At 41.3% G+C, this 23547-nt stretch overlaps 1 protein-coding gene across 10 annotated transcripts in view; it reads left to right on the top strand.

The window, feature by feature from the left end:
• Positions 1-23547, top strand: part of TSNARE1 (t-SNARE domain containing 1) — a 485050-nt gene that overhangs the window by 215227 nt on the left and 246276 nt on the right. For all 10 annotated transcript variants that reach the window (XM_042464556.1, XM_042464559.1, XM_042464550.1 and 7 more), the window contains one exon: positions 580-636. In XM_042464556.1, coding sequence (XP_042320490.1) covers positions 580-636 — 57 coding nt within the window. The remainder of the gene's footprint in view (positions 1-579; positions 637-23547) is intronic.

The raw sequence follows: 23547 nt of genomic DNA, 5'->3' as shown, positions 1-23547 counted from the left end.
GTAGTAAGACACTTGAGAAAGAGGCTGATCAGGATCTGTAGGCTTCATCCTCTCTCTCATGTCACAGTTTTGCGACTCTGGAAAAAGTACAATTGCTTGCAGAGTTCTCTGAAAGTCTTTGAGCCAATATTTCTAATAATAGCACAGTTTCTCTAATGATGTGCCTTGCTTCAGTGTATGTTCCACCTGAAGCGAAGCATGTGATGTTCCACCTGTATATTTCTTTCTAATAAATTACAGTGTGCCAGAATTACTTATGGCATCCCCTCCCCTTCACTGAATGGTCTGGGTGTGTCAGGAGGTTTCCTTGAGTGGCACATTGCCACCTCCCCACACTTTTGCCTGTCACTTTTAAAACGTACCGGTTGCTTTTCATAACCCTGCCATCCTTGAAGTTTGTATGATTTCTGATTTCTCAAAAGCCTGCTTTTTTGAAGACCCCCCTTGCATTCTTGTTAGTTCGTCCCCTGCCTTATTGTGTTCCACCACCAGCCTGAAATATTATGAATGAATAAGATTGTGATGCATTTCAATTCAATTCCAAGTTGTAATTCTGCAATTATTTCCCTCTTTTGATAGAAAATTGCAGAGAGATCCAAAGCACTGCTTCCCAAGGGACAGAGAAATAGAAAACAGGTAAGTGCAATGTTTATTTCTCTGGAGAGTACCATAAATTCTGAGCAGATGGGCCAGCCTCTAATTCTCTTCTTGGTATTATCTTTCTTTTGTATCCAGCAAGGCAATTCCTGCATTTTAGCTTTGACACATGCTCTGTTATCATATTCTGGAATGTCTCTTCCTGGTTATAGCTGCTCTTTGGAAGGCCCCATAGTTTCTTGTTTTGTTTTGCTTTTTTGTTTCTATGTTCATTTGTTTTTTCCAAGGGAAACCACATTATACAACATGCCAACTTGGTGTTTGCCACTCTGCTCACCACAGGTCCCCTTTGTTTGCCTGGTTTGACTGGTTTTGGGTAAGTTTCCATAGAGATAGTACACTTTAAACAGTTGGCACCATTTTGAGATATGAATGCAAAGTTGAGTAAGAGTGCTTTGGGAGAATTTCGATACAACATGACAATATGTTAGATTATTATTATTTCTTTGAATGATCTTGTGTAAAAGAGAGAGAAAGAGAGAGAACCACTTTAGTCCATTGCACGAAACCAGTGGAACGGAGATACTTCCATTGGTGGCCTTTGTGTGAGATGATTCCACTTTCTAATGTTAGAACTAACTCAGATCATCTCAGCGGTCTTAATGAATATCTCAGATGGCAAATGAGCTTCAGCAACATTAGCTTTTCTGTGCATTTCAAACATTGTTTTTCCCCCAAGTTCAATGATTATGAAGTAGAAAACAAAATTTCAACAAAACATTCATTGACCCTTTGCTTTCTGCTTTTGCCTTTTCCTTGGAAATTCTAGTATAAAATATGATTTCCCATTGGAATGGTAATCAACTTTCCTTGATGTTGTGTATGAAGTTATTCTTATTTATTGTTCTCTTTTGAAAAAATAAAAATAAAACAAATCTCTATTTTGCCTTCCTACAAATGGCAAACTATGACAATGCTCAGTGTATATCAGCGTGTGCAGTGGTCACTGTGTACCTGCAGGTGCCACATGAGCAGCTCTACTTCTACAACCTTCAGCTAATTATAGACATCTGGGCTGGACAAAAAAGTCCAAATGCTCCTATAGGAGAACTCACATGTTTTTAAAAGAATCCCAGTTATGTTCTAGTCTGAAGAATCCAACTGTTTCACTAGCATAACTTTCATATGTTTAAGTCATTATGAGGGAGCTGGCCATATTCTGCCTTGAAGAATCCACCTGCATTTGTAGGGGAACTTGCACATGCTTAGGTCACCAAGACCTCATCTGCACTGCAGAAATAATGCAGTTTGCACCATTTTAGTTGCACTGGCTTAATGCTATGGAATTCTGGGATTTGTAGTTTTGCTAGATATTTAGCCTTCTCTACTAGAGAACTCTGGTGCCACAACACACTACAAGTTCCAGGATTCCATAGCACTGAACCATTGTGGTTAAACCATTGCCAAGGATAGAATCATAGAATAATAGAGTTGGAAGAGACCACTAGGGCCATCCAGTCCAACCCCCTGCCATGCAGGAAATCCAAATCAAAGCATCCCTGACCGATGGCCATCCAGCCTCTAAGACCTCCAAGGAGGGAGATTCCACTACACTCCGAGAAGCTAGTCCTCATCTATCATAGTGTATCTACACAGTAATCTAATGCTATTGAGTGTAGGATATAATCCTTTTTTCAGTTCTACAGTGATAACCAACTGGAAGCCACCAACTTTTTCAATCTGCCAAAGTAAGATTCCCATCTGGAGTTGGTCCAAGCTGAACGTCCTCTGATGGAATATGAACTGAAAGACAGTTTTCCAACTCACCGAAGCGAAATCCAAGCTAAATTTTAATGGGGTATATACAGCTTTGCCTGAAGCTAGCTGGTATTTTAAGCAAGGAAACAGCTGACCCATAATTCTTCATCAAATAGTCTTAAAAGTGAAACATGCGGGTAGAGGGGTATATACAGATGGCAAGTGGTAAGGGTGCTCCTGACCCCTGATTCTTCCCCACACCCACCCATCCATTTATCCTCTCCAGTCATATTCTTCCAAACTGGGCTCATTTAGGATTTCAAAGCATGGAGAGAGAATAATGAATGTTTAATATGATCTGGATATTATTTGCAGGAGATGATGAGAGGGGAGTTAGCACTCCTTCTTCCACTCAGTGATCCTTCCCTTCTCTGTTTTCACTGAGGAGAGGCCAACATTTCCTTGGAACCTCTAACTTGGTCTATAAGATACATAAACTTAAAGAGAGCTTTCTGCACTGAAAGCACATGCAGTATGCATATTTCAGCTACAGCATTTGTAGTCTGATACACTTGCCAGTCTGCATCTATTCTCGTTTCTTGTTCTCCCCTTTTTATAGGGTTTCCCTCATTCTTCCATAAAGCCAAATAAAACAAGGAAATTGACAGTATAAAACCAAGGCTGCTGTTAATGCAGCATTACTGTTGATTTGATTTTCTCTTGTGCACAATGGTCAGGGAATTCACAAAGCCAGCACTCTGAGCACCAGTCACTTAAGTGCTTTGTGCATCTATTGAGGCAGTAAAGTTAACACTCTATATAACAACAGATGAATCCACGTATACTTGTAAGTGGGTGAATATCCACAGTTCCTTGGAGATAAGGCACTTGGAACTTGAGATATCTCTCTGATAAAAAGAATTTCCCCCCTTACTGTACAGATTTTTGTTTTGGATTGGGAGAGTGGATTCTAGTGTATCTTAGATCCCTGGTCAGGAAGGAATCCATTCATGCTACTAAAAAGATGTTCTGAAGAGGGCTGTTGAATAGATATTATTATGTGGTAAAAGCCAATTGTGCCTTAATATGTGAACTAACACACTGGTAAAGCGCGTGGCCCTGAAAGTCCAAAACCTTTACTCAGATTTATTCAATTTATTCAAAATCCTTAGGCAGGTGACAGTTCCCTGCCAAGCCATGTGATACTAAGATAATAACACTAGCCTGCCTTAAAGCATTCACCAACTTTGTGTAGCTGATTACCTATGGGCCAATGGCTTGCTCATTATCTTATGGTGCAGTTGAGTCCCAGTGAATGAAGGGGTGCATGTAAGTTACTAATGAATGCTTAGGAGCCATCCAAGAATTTCAACTGTATTTGAAATGGTTACGCTTGCAGAACTATGCTTAGGCAACAATGTGCTGAATACATCTTTTGTGCAAAGACCAAAAAAGTACTGTATAACTGCTTCTGTAAGAAAAGAATACAGACATATATGAAACCAGCAGAATTCTATATAATTTACTGATCCTTCTCTTCTAATGACTCCATTTCCTCCTATTATTCCTTCTTCTTCTCTTTTTCTAATTATCCCTCTTCTTCTTCTTCCTCCTTCTCCTCCTCTTCTTCTATTTATTCTTCCTCCTCCTCTTCCTCGCCACCATCATATATGTATATTCTGCCCATTATCATGAGTACTCTGAGTGACATAGTATAAAGTCATTTAAACAATTTTAAACAATGTAAAGTCATGAACATTGTTTAAACGGACTAAAAGCTTAATAAGAAAATAAGAATTAAAACAAGTCCATTTATAAACTAAATCAAACAGTTCATTGACTTGGCACCAGAAGGACACCACAGTTGGTGCCAGTCTGACCACTGAGGTGAAACTGTGTGTGATTCAGGGTGTCACAGCAGAGAAGGCCCCCTGGAAAACCTCTGAGCAACTTATAGTGTTGTTACAGGCTGAGGATCCATTATCCAAAATACTGAAATCTGAAGTACTCTGAAATGCAAAATTGTCCACATGGGTGTCTGAGATAGTGAGACGTTTGCCTTCTAATGGTTCACTGTTCACAAACTTTGTTTCCTGTATAAAATGATTAAAAGCATTGTGTGCAACATTACCTTCAGGTTATGCACATAAGGTGTATATGATTTTGGTCACAGCTCTGCGATATCTCATTATATATATGCAAATATTCCCCCTCCCCCCAAAAATGAAATTTAAAAAAATTGAAACACTACTGGTTCCAAGAATTCTGTATAAGGGATCTTCATTCTGGATGATGATGATGATGATGATGATGATGATGATGATGATGATGATTACAGGTTGAGTCACTCTTATCTGTAATACTGAAATCTGAAATCTTCCAAAAAACAATACTTTTGTTTCATGGTTCATTGAGATAGCGACACCTTTGCTTTCTGATGGTTCAGTGTGCACAAACTTCATTTCATGAAGAAAATTATTAAAACTACTGTATAAAATTACCTTCAGGCTATCTGTGTAAGGTGAGCCCTTGGTATCTGCTGGGGTTTGGTTCCAGGACGCCCCGTGGATACCAAAATATGTGTATGCTCAAATTCCATGAAATACAGTGACATAGTGAAATTATATTCCTTACATAAAATGGCAATATCAAGTTTTGCTTTTTTGGAATTTATATCTCTTTTGGATATTTTCAACCTGTGGATGGTTGAATGAATGCAGAAGGAATCCATAGATATGGAAGGTCAACTGTATATGAAGCATGAATGAATTTAATATTTAGACATGGATCCCATCTTCAAGATATCTCATTATTGTGTCTGTGTGTTCCAAAATCTCCCTCTCAAAAAAATCTGAAATCCAAAACACATTTGGTCTAAGCATTTTGGATAAGAGACACTCAACCTGTTTTGTTGTTGTTGTAGTTGCTGATAGCACAATGGCCAAAATCTTGCACCAGTATCCACACATCCATGATTAGTCTCCCAGTGTTACTGCCCACCCACTTTTTCAATATGACAGCTTTATCCCCTGCCCAAGGCAGCTACAGTGGTCCCTCCACATTCACTGGTATTAGGGGTGAAAGACCCTCAGGAATGTGGAAAAACCACAAATAAAAAACCACTATTTTTACCTAAGAGAACACCTCTCTAGGAATCTCCAGATCCTCCAGCACAACTCTATGGTCAATGTCCAGCGAAATTGCACTGGTGGAATTAGAGATTCTTAGAGAGAATATGTTAATCAAAACCAAGGATAATCAAATCTGCAAAAGTCAAAGCCACAAATGTGGAAGGCTAACCGTATTTCTAGACTGGCAAAGACCAGGGAGAGCAGCAGAGATGTGTCCAGCTATTTTCTTGTAACTGGATGATCTATGATGGAGAGGTGTCCTCAGTAACCTCACAGCAGTCCTTAGGAGGTTCCTGAGGTTGACGTCATTGATGTGCAGTGAACCAATTCTGATGTTTTATAAAAGCTTGCGTGTAGTTGCCGCCTCCCCCAAATGGAACAATTTCCAAAAATGTGCATGTACGTGTTCTGAAACTGTTATTACCTTTTCTGCCACTTCAACTTGCTGCATTGTTTCATGCATTCTCAGTCTTTTAAATAATCTTTCTGTTTTTAAAATTTAAAGTGTTTAAATTGATTTCACTTGTATCCTACCCTGAGCTCCCATGATACAGTCAGGGCTGTGCCTTTCTTGACAAATGGTATTCAAAATAATAAGCTTCCCCCACCTTTTTAAAATTTTACTTTACTGGGGAAAGCACAGCAGCTGGATGATCATGATGCTTCTCGGTGCTTGTGATCTCTTCTGTCCCTCTGCTCTCTCCAAGTTGCATTTGCAGGAGCTTTAAATCACGTCTCGTCCCATGCCAAAAGGTCATGCGGTTACCAGAGAATAAATGGGAACCCTCATCCTCCTTGTCATCTCATTTCGATGTGAAATGCAGCATTATTTTAATACCCACAGAGATGGATTATTGACAGGGAGGGAAATTGTATTCTTCTAAAACCCTCTTTGGCGGCAGCATTTATAACATGATTAAAGGTGAACGCTGCCAGTTGCCAGTTCCTCTCTCCCTCTTGCTCACTTCCTTCATCCCAGAAACATATTTCTAAAAGTGGGTTACTATTTATGCCACAGGAAGGCATAGAGATAAGAGCACTGATGGAGTCAGAGACGGAACGGCTAAATCTGACCAAGCTTCTACAGCTGGGTTATGTGCTATGAGTCTCTGCATGTGGTCTCAGGCTTTATTTTTTGCATTGCAACCTTTGTGCTGAATGGCAACATTGCACAACTGAGTGTATAAGGCTGCACACCCCTGTGCATTTGCATGGAGAGTGTCACCTTATATGTGATTACATTTCTCTGACCTGAATAGGAATGTTCTATGTTGGATAACAATGTCCAACTGCTTATATAGAAGAACTGAAGCATATATGAGATTCTGGCCTACCTCTGTTCATTTGGGCTTCTGTAGTGTGTGTAACCATGGTGTGCAGGATTGTTAGTACCTACAACCAGGTGATTTTTCTTTCCTCAAGGTTTCAGCTCCGGGGGGACAAATTTAAGCTATTCTCACTCTTCTTTCATCTCTTCCCATGCAACAAATGCCATGCCAGAGCTGTGGGGGAATTGTTCTTCACAACAGCTTGTCTGATGTTTTTATTTATTTTATTTGAGAAAGTTCATTTTCTTCTTAAAGATTCTATCTGGCATCCAATTAGTAACTTACACATATGCCAAGAGGTCAAGAAGCTGAGGAATCAGACAGTAACCAGGAAGACCAAGACAGACAGAGGAGCACACAAAAGAATAGGCAGAGTGCATTTTCAAGTGTCCAGAAACTAGGACAAAGTCTCTAAGCTGGCTGGGCATCTTTTCTAGAGAGTGGAACATAGGTGTTGCTTCCAGCAGCTCTTTGCTGCCTGCCTTATCTTGGCAGGCCGATTATTCAGTGTGAATACCTGAGCTGCAGGTGTGCTGATTTGGATTTCATGCATGGCAGGGGGTTGGACTGGATGGCCCTTGAGGTCTCTTCCAACTCTATTATTCTATGATTCTATGATTCTATGACCCCTTTTGCAAACATACTTGTATTGCTATAATCCTAGATGAAGGCACAACACCATGAAGATCTGGATGTTCTGGGCTCCTAGAGGGAGGAAAAGGTTGGTCTGATTCATTTGAGGGTGACTTCTCATTTCCCCCTGTTTCAAACAAGCTGAGACCTGCTGCTTCTCTGTGGACTGAATTGTGCCGCCTCTGTTACAGTTGCAGGGGGCTGGATGAAAGGATGTTTTATTATATGTGTAGACATATATAGGCTCTCAGACTGTGCATCAAGAGACTCTTTGTACTACAATATAGTCCACATATCCATGGGACCAGTACCTGTGGTTTCACTTACTCACATCCAAAAAAATATATTCACTCTAGGCATTTTTAGGTCCTTCAGTGTGATTCTAAGGGCATGCTTTTGGTGGAGGTCAACTGTAGAGTTGCTCTGGAGGACCTAAAAATTCCTAGAGAGGTGTTCTTTCTAGGAATCTTTAGGTATTCTTTCATGACTCCATGGCCAACCTCCTCAGGAAGTCATTCATTTCAATAGGGTTTGCTGTTATCTGTGGTTTCTTGTTTCCATGGGAAGTCCAGGAACATATCCCCATGATATGTGGGTCATACTGTACACAATTATAATGCTATGATTCCACTTTAACTGTCATAGCAACATCTTATGCAATTCTGGAAGTTCCAGTTTAGGGCGGAGTATTTATAATTATCTAGCCAGGGAGCTCTAGTGCTCACCAAACTACAAATTCCAGATTCCATAGGGTGGAACCACAGCAGTTAAAGAGGGATCATAGTGGTATAATGGTATAGTGTGAAAGGACCCCAGAAGTAGAAAGTCTGAACCCTAATTCTAACCTTCTCCTTCTCCCTGTACACTCTTGATTTCCTTCAATATTGTGGATGACAATACTTTAAATTAGATGTCAGAGATATTAGGAAATGCTTCCTTACTGTTCATTCCTATCTTCCATTTTCTGCTACCTCCTTTCCAGCTCCCAGAATACTCCACCTCACTGCCATAAACTTGCCCTGAAGATCTAAGCCTTTACAGATTCCTTTTTAATCACCATTTAACTTGTTAAAATACAGTATCATCAGAGGTAAAGTTCTCCAACCCCCGGAGAGCTCCCTGGACACTATTCTAATTTCTCAATTAATGGCAACTGAGGGAAATGAACAGAAGAAGAAGAAGAATCAGTCTCTGAACTAAGAAGTTATTCAATTCTTTCCCTTTAGTTTCAAGGCCCTGTCTGCAAATATGGGAGCTTAACAGGGTGGTGGCAGTGTTCCTCCATATCCACACCAAATGACAGTGTGCACTCTCAGTGCCTGCCGCAGGGTAAAAAGCAAATGGCTGGATTCTTTGCAAGGTGAAGGTGAGGCAATCCATCTTTCCTGTTAGGAATGGAGCATGTCTTAGTGGCAAAGAATGTGCTTTCCAATGAAGAGAGTCCAAGGTTTAATCCTGCTGGTAAATCTGCCACTGCAGGAGCGGTGGATCCATTTTTGATTTTAATGTTGTCCCTCTTGCAGTTGCACTTTGTCAAATGGGAATGCTCCTTGCACTGGATAGGGATGGAAATACTATTTTTTTTAAAAAATGGTAGAAAAATGTGTTTGTTGAGTGTTGGGAAACTATGAGGAGGAGAATCCGGGACTGATGTGGATCTTTGTAGTCTGGGACTTCTTCTGGACAACATTTGCACATAGCTTTTTCTGTTTAAAATATTGTGCAAACTCTGTGCAGAATAGGTTCTATTCTGCACAGAATTTTCAGAATGGGAGAACGGGGTACAATCTGCTGGTGATCAGAGCAAGGGCGAATGGTGTTTCCATCAAATTTGGAGAGATTGAGTCAGGAGAGGTTATTTAGTTAAGTATACAACTATATAGTTGATGGAGAATTTTGCTAATTGTCCTAAAGTTGACTATTTTTAGTGACCCATAAGATCTCCGAGACACCCTGTTATCAGGGCCTTCCAACTCCACCTTTTTCTTCTCCTACTGCCTTCTACTTTACCAAGCATTATTGTCTTTTTTTAAGAAAGTCATGACGTCTCGTGATATGTTCAAAGTAGGACAGTCTTCCTTATTTTGTATGCTGAAAGTGCTGTTTCCACTGCTGAAATGCTGCTTTCCAGCAAGGGAAAAAAGGGCATGTGCACATTTTATGCAGGATAACCTGAACTGCTGACCATCTTCAAAAGCTGCAGGTTTGCAGACTTTAGCACAGTGCAAAGAAAATTAGTTGTTGGTTCCTTCAACAATAAAATTAACTAAGCTGTGTATCCCTAGAATTGGACTCTCTCTCTACTGGGGTATTGCATCAGCTATGTTTCTGTTCGACTGAGAGGTATGGCTGCAAGATCAAGAGTGGATTCATAACCCCAAGGCATCAAATCTGCCAGTTGCCCTAGTTCAGTCCCCAGCATGATGGGGAAAGCGTCAGGATGGAGCCTTGAAGTGCTTCTGCCTGGCACAGTTGACAACTTTGGGCTAGCCTAGCACAGTTTTCTCTGTTTCTCCTGTGCTTGTTAAGCTGCGGGAATGACACAAAATCCCAATGATACAGAGAAGATCTGAAAAGAAGAATAATAAAAAAAAAGCAGGATCTCATACTCTGGGAGAAAGATGGCAAATGAATAAAATAAATACAATAAAAACATTATGGATTTTTTTCCCCAAGCCATGATAAGTGCATACTATTAAAGTCCTTTTGGGGTGGAGAGGGAAGACTATTTTTGTTAAAGTTGGAGGGTGTTTCCAAACCATTTGGCAAGAGGCCAACAAGGCAGAACCTTGTCAAGCAAAACAGTATTAGAAACATGGGAGATCCTGGAACCAAACCCCAGCAGATACCAAGGGCCCACTGTATAATAAAAGCACAAAGCAACTCAAACCTTGTTGGTGCATTGAAGCCTCATTTGTCATAAAAATAACACATTGCCTTTCCCAGGTGCTCCTACATCAAACCAAAGGGCAATGAACCCCACAGTGCAATGAGATGGGAAATCCGTATATGTAGCCCTACATATCACCCTGATGGTATCTTGAGATCTTCTGTAGAGGTCTTTCTCTCTGTCCCATAAACCTCACAGGTACATCTAATGGGAGATGGTCTTCTCAGTGGTTGTCGATAGGCTCTGGAAATGTCTTTATAGGAGGCTAGACTGGTGCCCTCTTTCCATAGATAGGTTGTCTCTTTCTTTTCTTTGTTTGTTTCATGCAGGGCATTGAAGAATGATTTTGCTTTAGGAAAGGACCTTTAATAACATGCTATATCATTTATATTTTTGTCATTGTTTTTTTCAGTTTTCATGGAAATTGATAGTTTCATTCTATGCCACACTGCAGAATTAATGCAGTTTGATACCACTGTAACTGTCATGGCTCCATCCTATGGAATGCTGGGGTTTGTAGTTCGTTGGGACACCAGAGCGCTCCGACAGAGAACTTAAACATCTCATAAAACTACAGATCTCAGAATTTCTTAGCTTGGAGCCACAGAAGTTAAAGCGGTGTCAAACTACATTAAATCTGCAGTGCAGATGCAGCCTATGTCATACATTTTGTTTGATGTGTACTTTTAGCTGCATCTGTTTCAGCTTTTCTGAGTCGCCTTACAACCCAGGGCTGTGAGGAAGGCCTGGATATAAGAAAAAATTAATAAGTAAATACATGGATTTTGAAATATCTTTGGCTTCAGGTCTGTGCCAAGAAATGATTTGCGATGAAGCATTTTCAGTATTGCTACTTGGACGGCACTTTCCCCCTCCCCATTATTCATGACAGCTCTATTTTCCTTTTTCCCTCCATCTAATATCTCCTTCCCTGCACCTCCCTCTGGTTCTTCTATGTGAGGCACTGTTCAAGATAAGATTTCAGGACAGAGAACAATTAAAACGATACTGTGACATATGTTTCTCCCTCCGCTTCTTCTTTTCTAAAATAGCACACAAAGCAATCTCTTACATTTCTGCCCATAACCATCCTATTAATGCTTAAATTGCTCATATTGACATAATGATACCTCCTCCTCCTTCTTCTTTTCTTTCTTCTTTTTTTGGTCAAGCTAACAATGTAAATATGTTTGAGGAACAGCCAGGGAGCAGAGATAAGAATATTTTGATGCCCAAGGGATGCGCATGAGACGGGGAATAATAAGAGAGCATTATGCATTTTGCTCATCAACAATTTTTCAAAAAAGGAGATTTCAAAACTGGAACGGCTTTTAGCATATTAAACTTGGAGCCGGGAAACAAATTGGAAGTAGCAGGCAGGCTGTCCTCAATATTATTATTTTTTTCTTTCTTATTAGCAATGTTTTCTATTGCAATCAGTTATATGAAGCTAAGTTTGATTAGAGAGGAGGGATAAGGTGGAGTGCTTTCTTTTCTCAGGAAAGCTTTAAAACACTTCCCTGAGAAAGACTTTGCAGCTAGGTCTTCTTGGTATGTGCAGTTCAAAGGTTGGAAACACTACATAATGCAGCCCTGTTACCATTGAGAACTCTTCTCTTTGTACATTATTTGCTGATTGGGGGAGAGTAGCATCACTTGCACTACTTATATATTATTAATTTATAAGAAAGTGGGATAGAAGTGAAACAACACCAATTGCTGATATCTGACATCAGCTACTTAGAGTGCATCTGCACTAAATAATGCAGTTTGACACCATATTAAGTACTGTAGTACTATCCTGCAGAATCCTAAGATTTGTAGTTTTACAAGGTCTTTACTCTTCTCTACCAAATAACTTGGTGGCTGCTTGTTGTTGTGGGCCTTTAAGTCATTTTTATAGCAATAGCAATAGCATTTACATTTCTATACCGCTTCATATTGATCTCAGCACTCTCTAAATGATTTACAGTGTATTAGCCAATTGCCCCAACAAGCTGGATACTCATTTTACTAACCTATGAAAGGATGGAAGGCAGAGTCAACCTTGGAGCCCTGCAGAATCAAACACACAATGTTGTGGTACAGTATATGACTGGCATTTAACCACTGCACCACCAGGGGACTTTTTTTTACTTATGGCAACTCTAAGGTGAATCTTGGCAAGATTTGTTTACAGGAGGTTTGCCATTGCCTTCCCTTGAGGCCAAGAGTATATGAGTTGCCCACGGTCACTCAGTGGGTTTCATGGCCGAGTAGAGAATCAAACCCTGGTCTCCAACTCTCAAACCACTACTCTACATTGTGTTGGTGCCTTGAAAAACTACAGATTCCAGGATTCTGTAGGATGGAGCCATGGCAGTTAAAGTAGTGTCCAACTGTGTTATTAGTACAGTATAGATGCACCATTAATGACAAATGCATAATTAAGAAACATCTCCTGACTTGAGATGACTTTAACCTCACCGGACAAGAATATTGCAGTTCTGGACTTACTGGTACCCTACACAAATTTAATATGTAGTTATATTTTGTTAGGGGGAGAAAACATTTTCTACACTGCAAATAGCAGCCATCTCAAAGTCTGTGTAGCTGCCAGTTGGGGTAAGAAAAGGATGTTGTCCCCTCACACCAGTTAATGAAATTGTGACAAGGAATTGTTGTGGGGCTCTGCTTCTCATTCAAGTTTATCAAACGGGAGGAATTTCCCTTAAATTTGAATGAAAAGAAAGTGGGGCCAGAACGCATTCACTTAAAGTCGCTAGTTTAGCGCAATTACGTGAATGCACATTGCGTTCGAACTGGCTTCCCATTGCCCGAAAATAGCATGCCATTGCCCGAATTTGCATGTGGCAGTCTATCTCACAATAACGTGAAACCCCATGATTGCGTTCAGATTGCCATCGGATTATACTTCCAGTTTCCCTTGTCTGATAAACTCCATTGTCGCAGCGTCACTTGCTAGTTGAAGGGAGCAGGAAATGTTGTGGTAACATTGCCACAATTGTCATTATGTAGTCTTGATGATACAGAATAGTTAAGGATCCATAACTCTAGGTTATGAATCCATAAAGGTTAAACAGAATGCCAACCAGTAATACAGGTTGAATTTCCATTAAGCAGAATTCTGAAATCCAAAATACTCCAAAAATCAATCAATAAATAAGTTCATGGGCGGCTGAGATAGTGACACCTTTCCTTTCTGATGGTTTAATGAACACAAGCTTTACTTCATGCACTGTTATTAAAAATATTGTATAAAATTACCTCCAAACTATTTGTATGAAATATAAACCTGGGCAGATTTTAATTAGAACTGCATTTGATTCTGTGTCTGTGGTAGGAATAGATTGTATAGCCCTCTTTTTCTTTTTTAATCCATTGCTTTTGAAATAAAGCTGAAACGGGTCTGACTTGCATTCTTGAACAGGAAAAAAGCGGTTGCCCGACTCGGCGGGCTTACCGCTTTGCCGCTAGACGCAGCGAACGGCTACAAGCCCCAGAGTGCTCTGGGGCTTGCCCCAGCTCCCTATTGGTGCGCGGGGTGAAGGGGAGGCCCTTCCGCCCCACGACGCTCTGGGAGCTGGGCTCGGTGACCGGGAGTTCCGGTCCTCCAGGGCAGATGATTGGTTCTGCGGGCCTGGAGGAGGAGTCTCCTGGTTAGGTGGTACTGAGGGCGGGGCTTAGGCCTATATAGGCCGTGCTGCCAGCCCCGGCCCTCAGTCGGCGCTTGGCTCCGGATGGTTAGGAGCCAAGCAGGAAGGGAGGAGGAGCTGAGCCTTCTCCCATCCACCCACCGCTTGGGTTTGGGTTTTTTGTCACAACTTTGGGGCGGCAGCATAGGCCAGGATCTGCACGGTGTGGTACCAGGGCTACGGAGCTCTGGTTTGGGAGTCAGTCGGGACCCAGGGGCGAATAGGGCAGGCGTATGGCCATTGCGGGGGGCCATAACGCGAGAGCGCCTCCCGGTGACTAGGGGCTTAGCGAATATGTGAACGCATGGCAGAGATGCGGTCATACGGTGTGCCTTAGCCCCTAGGTCATCCCAATACCTGGTGGGTGCCAGGTTGTGGTTAATCAGACAAACGTGGGGTTGTTTGATTTCGCAGATCCTGACCTCATGCTTTGTGCCAACCCTACCAATGGTTTGCTTAATAAAGTTGTGGCCTTTCCTCCAGCACGGTCTCCTGTGGTTATTCGGCAGCAGCATCTGAGGCAATAATGTACAATCGAGACTGAATTGACACAGTAAACACTTATTTCAGACTAAGCTTGGTTTAATTCAGTGGAACTTCTGAGTAAACAACCAAGGGACTGCAAAACAAACAAAAATGCATATTTTCACTCCATGTTTTTTTTAAAAAATCATGATTCAATTAGTTTATTCTAGTTTAGACAAACATTGGATTTAGATCTCTAAGCTTTCTTGAAGTGGAGCCAGCTTCTATCCCAAATGTGCAGTTACGTGTAGAAGGGTTTGTGTCTGTGTGTAAAGTTAGAAGCAGTGACATTTCAGGAAAGTGGAATTCAGTAAGTAAAGACTATAACAATTGCACTAGGTATGGAATATTTTTAAAGTCATTCCTCTCTTGTAACTGTTATAGCAGAGATGTAGACCTGCAGACTTGCCAGATTTGCCTTGTTCTCATGTTACTAGAATCCTGAGATCCACCAAACAGATCTTCTGGACTCAGAATCTTTGTAACAGAACTGAAAAGAGTCCTCATTTGTTCTGCTCAAAAGTCATTCCCTTTTCATTTTAGCTGGATGTGGGGAAGAAGAAGGGATGCATTTTAGTGCTGCTATAATTAATAAGTTAGGAATCAGAAATCCTTACTAATCTACCAGTAAGTTCAGAGCTCAATAAATAAAGATGGTATTTACTGTGCAGAAAATAACCTTCTTCCACAGAAAACAGCATGTACTGTTCAGTGTATCGGGGGAGAGAGGAAATGCACTTTACTGCACAGGAAAGTTGTTTTCTGTGCAGAAAATGCTGGTTTCTGTGCAAAGCTGTGCTTGTTTTGCACAGAGCCCTGAAATGTAAAGATTATTCCCTGTCTAGGGCCCTGTCTACATGAGCCAGGGTACTCCTTTGGAAAAGGGCTGGTTTGACTGTGAGTTCCAGCATGGCAGGGGGTTGAATTGGATGGCCCTTGTGGTCTCTTCTAACTCTGTGACTCTATAATCACAAGGCTGGTTGTGTTCTTATCTGGCAACAGTGGCAGATGTGCCGGGTGGCTCAGTGGGACACCCATTCAGACAGCTGCTCTGGCATGGAAACAGAGGCTCCAGGTTTTCCCAGAAAATCTAGAATATAAAGTAGATTATTTTAATTCAGTTTAATGGTGTTATAATCCCTGTTTTGCTGCTGAACATGCTGGGTGTCGACTGCTTGCACCAGAACTGAGATTTGGTCTATGAGTTGTCTGAACAGGACAATATCAGAATGAGGAGAAAATGGGCCTTGCAGTTCCCCATATCAGGGTTTCCCAACACTTGTCCATCCCCCACAAGGAATTAGTGGACAAGGCACAACAGAGGATTGGGAGCATCCAGGTAGCATTTAATTGAGCAGCCAGGTTAGGTTTAGCCCTACCAAAGCTCCAACATTCACTAGAGTATATCCACTGGAAATTGAGAAGGCAAGGGTTGTTTCCTTATTCCAGTTGCACACCTCTAGCAAGATCATGCCTGGATGCCTTCAGTTCTCTCCCAGCCACTATGGGAAGGCACCCTTTCCCATCAGTCTGCATTGTACTTGGATAGACCCCCAGTACAAGTACACTAGTAGAGCGCCTTGAACTACTGCATTTCAGCTCTACTTCACCTATACCCAACTTGGTGCCTTCCAGTTGCATTGCACTACAACTCCCATCATTTCCTGTCTCTTCTAGAGCATGGGCAGACGAAATGCTGAAAAATCTGGAAACCATGCCTTCTGGCTTAGGGTTCTGGATATGTTTTGCCTAGAGAAGAGAAGGTTAAGGTTGACATGATAGCCATGATTAAAACTTTGAAGGGATGTCATACTGAAGATGGAGTAAGTTTGCTTACTGCAATTCCAGAGGACATAGAGCAATGGTTGCAAACTAGAGGAAAAGAGATTCCACCTCAACATTAGGAGGAACTTCATGACAGTAAGATATGTTCAACAGTGGAATATTCTACCATGGAGTGCAGTGGAATCTCCTTCTTTGGAGGTATTTAAACAGAGCCTAGGTGACCATCTGTTGGGGGTGCTTTGATTGTGAGTTCCTGCATGTCAAGGTGTTGGGCTGTATGGCTGTTGTGTTCTCTTCCAACTCTATGACTCTATGATTCACAGGCAGGCCCATGGTACAGTAGTCTGAATGGGGTATAATTAAAGCATGTAGCACTATGGCCCGGTCCAGTGTCTCAGTAAACTATACTGAGCAATGTAGGATCACAGTCTTATTGGGCACACTATCCTCTTTGCAGAAATGTATTTTCTTTGCAAAAATGTGCCTTTTGTGTAGGAAAAAAGCATGTCTGTCTTTGCTGAATAATTTCTTAAACCACCTGGAGATGTGTGGATTCAAGAAGAAAATTGCATAAAATTCTCACCATTGTGTATTTCCCCTCTTCCCGGTGGAGTTTTTCAAACGTCTGAAAATTCCTTTTCTTGGCTGGGAAATGAATCACAATTAATATTCTTTCCACCCCTACTCTCTTTGAAAGATGCAGCATCTTCTTCTATCCTCCTCTGTTTCAGAGGAAATGTTTATTAGAAGGATGATCACTCCATTCAGGGTCAGAGATAATTCACACAAGCAATCAGCCCCAGGTTAACTGGAGAATGAGAGAGTCCTCCTTTCAGATGTAGAGGAAGCTCTGGACCATCCATCAAATAATCAATTACTATGTCCATTAGTACCCTTTAACCACACATTAGAACAATTTACCAGGCAGTCTGATGTCCAGGTCCTCACCCCTCAGGATGAGCAGAGACAGGAGGAATCTATCAAAGTTTTGATGCCCTGTGATTTTAAAGTCTGCAAGCAAGCATTGCCAATTTCCTCTTTTCATCTCTTATGGCTATTTCTAAAGCCTGTGAGATGAAGACATCTTAGGCTGCATCTACACTGCAGAATTAATTCAGTTTGACGCTGCTTTGACTTCCATGGCTCAGTGCTATCAAATTCTGGGATATGTCGCTTTGTGAGTTATTGAGCCTTCTCAGGCAGGGAGCTCAGGTGCCACAACAGACTACAAATCCCACAAATCCATAGGATGAAGCCACAACAGTTAAAGTGATGGTCAGCTGCACTAATTCAGCCATGTGCAGAATTCTGCAACCTTAGGAATCTTTTTCCATCATAACTGAGCAGATCCTAAATTTGACTCCCCCATTTAAAAAAAAAATTAACTGAAATCTTGCATTTGGCAACATACATGGCATGCAGCTACATCTCCATAGCTCCAGCTTCTGGTGCTTCCTGCACAAATCTACATTTTAAGTGGTATAACCACACTCTCAGATGGGTAGCTTACTGGGATCTTTTTTAAGCTAAAAAAGCCAAAGCAATCCTAGCCTGCATCACTAGAAGTAAAGTGTCTAGATCAAGGGAAGAAATAGTGCCACTCTATTCTGCTTTAGTCAGGCCTCACCTGGAATAATACTGCGTCCATTTCTGGGCACCACAATTCAAAAATGATCTTGAGAAGCTGGAGCGTGTCCAAAGGAGGGCCAGCAAATGGTGAAGGTTCTCAAAATCATGCCTTATGAGGAAGCTGGATATGTTTTATGTTTTTCAGGAGTGGTTTACCATTGCCACTTCCGTTTAGTACTAAGAATTAGCTAAAGTGCTCCTTTAATGTCTATGAGAAATCCTCCACCAGTGTCCCCTCCCCAGTAATACTGCTGCCCAATAGCTGTTTAACATACTTACAGTACTTGGTCTTTTGAGAAGAAGCCTGTCTGATTTGGGAGATTGTATCAATAACAATACTACCATCAGTGTAATCTTCTACCTCACTGGAGCATGCAGTCCCACCAGCATAGAAAAGGTAGTGGCAAGATGGACACTAAATGGAAGCTATCATTTTACTTGGAGGTATCATGAGATATCATGGTTGTTGTTCTGTGCCTAATGACCAGCAAAGTGAAAAGCAGTAGAGGAAGATGATATGAAGACTATGGGTGGATTAAGTCAAACAAGGAAGATGCAGCCCTAAATTTGCAAGAATGGAGCAGGGCTGTTGATGACCAGGGTTCTTGGGGGACGCTAACCAAAAGTCAAAGTTGCCTTGTTGGCAAAAAGGAACTCCAAACTCTCCATCCAGAACTGGCCAGCCAGTTGGATCCATATTATTCAGCATTCCAATCACTGTTTTCTCAATCAAAGATCAAGAGATAGCCATGCAACATTCACCTTAACTTCACCAATTTAGAAACCTTTTTACACAGTACAGTAAGTAAGGCTGAGAGCCCAGTGGTATAATTAGCATTACTATAAAAGTGGCAGTTTAAAAGCTGTTTGTCAGCTTGTCAGACTGACCTTTCAACAGGGCAACCTCCTCTGTTCTAAATTCAGAGGAGAAGATACAGTTATATCACACCTGCAAATTGCATTTTTAAAACAAAACACACTGGCACGTTCCCTTTTAATGACACCTGTATGCAATTTCTCCACAGGGCTTAAGGTTGTAATTGAAAATATGCTTTCTAGGAAGCCCGGTTGATCATGATGGGATTCCTGCTGCAATAAATGTGAATAATATTTTGTATAAAATACGGATTAGAAATGGGGTGTATTGTTTAAAGCAAAGATATTTTGCACTGTTGATAAGAAATAACGTCTGAGCACATCTAGGCACTCTATCAAAACATGGTTGACCCACACTAGGTTGATGCCCTCCACTTATATTTTAGAACATCTGTTAAAAAAAAACTGTTTTGCAGAAAACAATGGCTGAGATATTGCATTGGCAGATGTACCTATGCAAATGGCGACTGTTGCCAGACTGCAGAATTGATGCAATTTGACACTGCTTTAACTGCCATGGCTCCATCTAGGATTTGTAGTTTGTTGTGGCACCAGGGCTCTCAGACAGAGAAGGCTAAATATCTCACAAAACTACAGAACCCAGAATTCCAGAGCATTGAGCCATGGCAGTTAAAGCAATGTCAAACTGCATTAATTCTGCAGTGTGGATGCAGGTGTAAGTGACAACATCTCGGGATACTACCTTCCCCAAATCCCACCTTTAAAGCCTCAAAGTCATTTCTGGGATGCTGGAGAGGTTGGTGGTGAGAAATCAAGTATCCAGGCCTCTCTAGTCGTGTGGATCTGTTGGGATCCTGTTGCAGTTGTCTCTCACTGCATACCCTGGGACCAGGAGAGGGTCTTTAGTCTCTCTCCTGCACTCCAGTGCCTCTGTTGAGGAAGGGGAACTGTGAAGTTTCAAAAGTATGATTTGGGGAAGTAGTTTTCACCATTGTGATAATGCAATGCCTGTGAATGTGAATTGGAATAAATATGATGTCGGTATGGCAAAGGATCTTTTAGCACCTTTAAGATTAACTGAGAGAAAGAAGGTGGTACAAGATCCCTTTGCATACTTTTGTGGGCTGAGGCTGATGCTACACTGCAGAATGGATGCAATTTGACTCCACTTTAACTGTCATGGCTCCATCCTAGGATTTGTAGTTTCTTGTGACACCAGACCTCTGACACAGAAGGCTAAATACATAACAAAACTGCAAATCCTAGGATTCCATAGCATTGAACCATGGCAGTTAAAGTGGTGTCAAACTGCATCAGTTATGCAGTGTCACTGCAGTCTCAGTCTGCTTTCTCAGATGCAGACGGGGACCATGTTTGCACTGGCACAAGGAAGCCTGGAGTACCCCATCTCTGATGCTGCCCTGACCCTCTCCCATTACAAAGCCCTTCATTCTGATGGCAGGCTATTGCCTGAACACACCCCATTGTAGATCACCTTGCTCTGAGGTCAGGATTATGATCACAGTGAGGATCATATGGCTGAGTGCCCTGTTGTGACCTCAGAGTGCATGACTTGCAGCATGCACCAGGTGCTTCAGCAGGACAAGTTTCAAACAGCCCACTGACATCATAACAGAGGGCTTCAGAGCTTCCCGGAAGATCTGGAGCAACTGGGGAGCTTTTAAAATCCAGGGTGAGAGGAATAAAACCTGCTTCTGGCACTGAATAAGCCACTAGTTTTTTGGTTTGCTTTCACCAGAACTGGGCTTTGGGCTATGCATTGGCCAAGGGAACAGGGAGAGGTTATTGAATTTGCCCCATGTAGACAGATATAGACCACATCTACAAAAGCTTATGCTACAACTTCTTTCTCTCAATTAGGCTCAGGGGTGCTACAAAATCCTTTTTTATGCTGATGCTCCAGATTAACATGGCTGTGTTTCTGAATTCTAGTTGTGGTGTAAGTAAATGAGGCTTACAATCTTGTAATTCCTGAGCAGAATGCCAACTATTGGCTTTTGTGTGGCTGTTTTCTGTGTGGAAGGAAGGAAGAACATTTTCTGCATTTTTTTAAAAGAAAGATCCTGCAATGTATTTTATCTATTTTTTTTTTTAAAAAATACATAATGAACAAAATATGTTTCATATACTCACAGAGCAGCAACAAACCTTTTGAATCTCTTTGCTCTTATGTGTGAAAACTGAAAGAACGTGAAGATTATGTTCCCTATATGAAGAAAAGGCTGAGGGAAAGATGTCAGGGTTAGAGGGCAAAGGGGCAAGTGATGCACTAGCGACAACAATACAAGAAACAGGGACTGAATGCAAAGAAGTCATCTGGGATCCAGGAAGGAAGACCCAGTGTGTGATTTGCCTGCCTACACAACTCTGTAACTTATCCTATGGCTGTGCTTCAATATATTTCCTTACCATTTGGTGGCATTTAGCCGGTCGTACTTGTAACTATATATCTATTGGAGAACACCTGGAAATACCAGATGGTACAAAATGCTGCAGTCTGTGAGGTCTCTGCTGTCCACTTTGCACAACAAATGACTCCTTTGATGCCTTCCATGATAGTTCTGGGTATAATTCAGAGTGCAGATGCTTTTCCTATAACAGGGGTGAGCAAAATGGAGTCCCCAGGGCCATTTTGTGGCCTTTACCCTAGAGGGTCAATATTTTTTTTCCTCCTAATGCCTCCAAATAACTTCTAATGACTGTGAACATTTTGCCACCTTCTCCAGCCTCCTGGGCCACTTTAGACCAAGGAGAGTCCATTTTTTAAAAAAGAAAAAGGATTTGAACAATATGAGCAAACTATTTTTCCAAGGTTGGGCAGATGGTGGGGGTTGTTACCTCCAAGGGTTCCTAGGCTGATAACATCCCCCATAGCCCCACAGTTGCCTATCTCTGCTGTATGAAAAAAGAAGATGAACCTTGTAGCAGGATCAGACCAAAGGCTACTCCAGGCACCAACTGGTCCTCCACAGTGGCCTGTTAGCTGCTTATTCATGTTCTTCTTGCTATGTTCTTTCAAGTTGGCTTTGATTAGATTTCCTATGAAGTTGACTTTGATTTTAGATTAGAAACATTTTGCCCAGGTTAGAAAACCTTAACTAATAAGGGACATATTGGTACTGTATTTACTGTTGATGTGCTTTTTAGCTTTTTCATAGGGTGAGTCTATGTATCTGAGACCTCCGAAAGGTCTTGTTATTAACTACCTTGTGCAAATCTTACAAACTCAGGGCCATGGATTTCTTTCCTGACTCTATCCCTCTGTATGTAATGTGGTCTTTTACTACCTTCAACTTGCCCAGTATTGCTACCTGTTCCAATGAATCAAGATTCCTCCAACCCAACTTAATATATCCACCACCTTTCAGGGGTACGGGGAAGCAAAATAAGGGCATAGATTCCCAAATAAGAAATGTGCAACCGCAATGAAATTTTATTTTAATTCCCAGATGGCTAGCATTGCAGTTACTTAAAATTTCAGCTATGCAATGAGAAGGATATTTTAGACATCCAAAGTAAAAGGGCAGGCAAAGTGACCAAGGGAATGTCACTGCAGTTAATAAAGGAGTTTTATATGGTGAACTATTTTCAACATCACACTCTCTGCAATGCTAGAAATGTGGTGACTAGAGGAAAAATTATATAGAAATGTACTTGCTATTGTATTTATCACCTCTGGATATGGAAATAAAATACATTTATTTTTTGTAAGTGCCAGTCATCATGTGGGGTTCAAATGGGAAGAAGAGATTCCCTTTCTCATACCTTCAGCTGCCCCCATGATCTGTTGGAGGAATTTGGATCATTGTTGTTCTGTGTATCTCTGGAAAGCATACAAAGAGATTAATGGCACAAAAGGAGGAAGCAAAAATAACAAAGAAGCCAGGTCTGGGAGACATAAGAAGCAGAAGCTAAATTTACGTAGCCCTGGAAGGAGTGTTCGGCAGAAAAAAAATGATGGTACTCTATAAATACCTTCAAGGTGACAATAGACATGAAGAATGGGTAATTTATTTACAGTGCCGGGTGACATGATATCAGTCAATATGGCTGAAAGTGGAGGATAGAAACGTTTAAGAGTTGATAGTAAGCCAACTCTTAGCTTTAGGGAACACTGGATAGCAAAAACAAATCTCCCTTGGGGAATGATCAAGGAACACAATCTCTACAGAAGCTCTGTGGCCAAATCCATGGGCAGGAATAAGGTCAGTTTAATAATGCTGGGTCTATGAAATATAAGCCAATTGTGATTTCAAATTATCTTTAGAGCCTCTAATGCCAACAAATAAACCCTTATTTCAGTGTTTCCCAGGAGAGCATGTAGATTACAGGCAACTATACTGCAGTACAACTTCCATGCAGAATAATCAATATGGATTAAATGCTGGAGACATTTTTCAAAGTCAGAAAGTGATTCTCAGTGCTGCTCCATAGCTACTGCCAGACTTAATGAATTTGGCTGGAAAGGTACAAATGATGATGATGGAGTTGATTTTTGCTGTTGGATTGGCCCAGTTGCTCAGAGGAAGTACATTACACACTGATATGGTAACTAACTGTGGAACCAAATCTTAGAGGGTATCTGTGCTGCAGTTATAGCACTTTTTAAACTGGGTTGGGTCTCCATTCTACAGAAATCTGGGATTGGTAGTTTAGAGAGTTTTTTCTGCTAGTAGAGAACCAATGTGGTGTAATGGTTTGAGTGTTGGACTAGGACT

This window comes from Sceloporus undulatus, chromosome 4, assembly GCF_019175285.1.
Source record: "Sceloporus undulatus isolate JIND9_A2432 ecotype Alabama chromosome 4, SceUnd_v1.1, whole genome shotgun sequence".
In the NCBI taxonomy this organism is placed as follows: Eukaryota; Metazoa; Chordata; class Lepidosauria; order Squamata; family Phrynosomatidae; genus Sceloporus; species Sceloporus undulatus.
The sequence above is the reverse complement of the archived record's forward strand: the minus strand, read 5'-3'. Positions and strand labels throughout refer to the sequence as shown.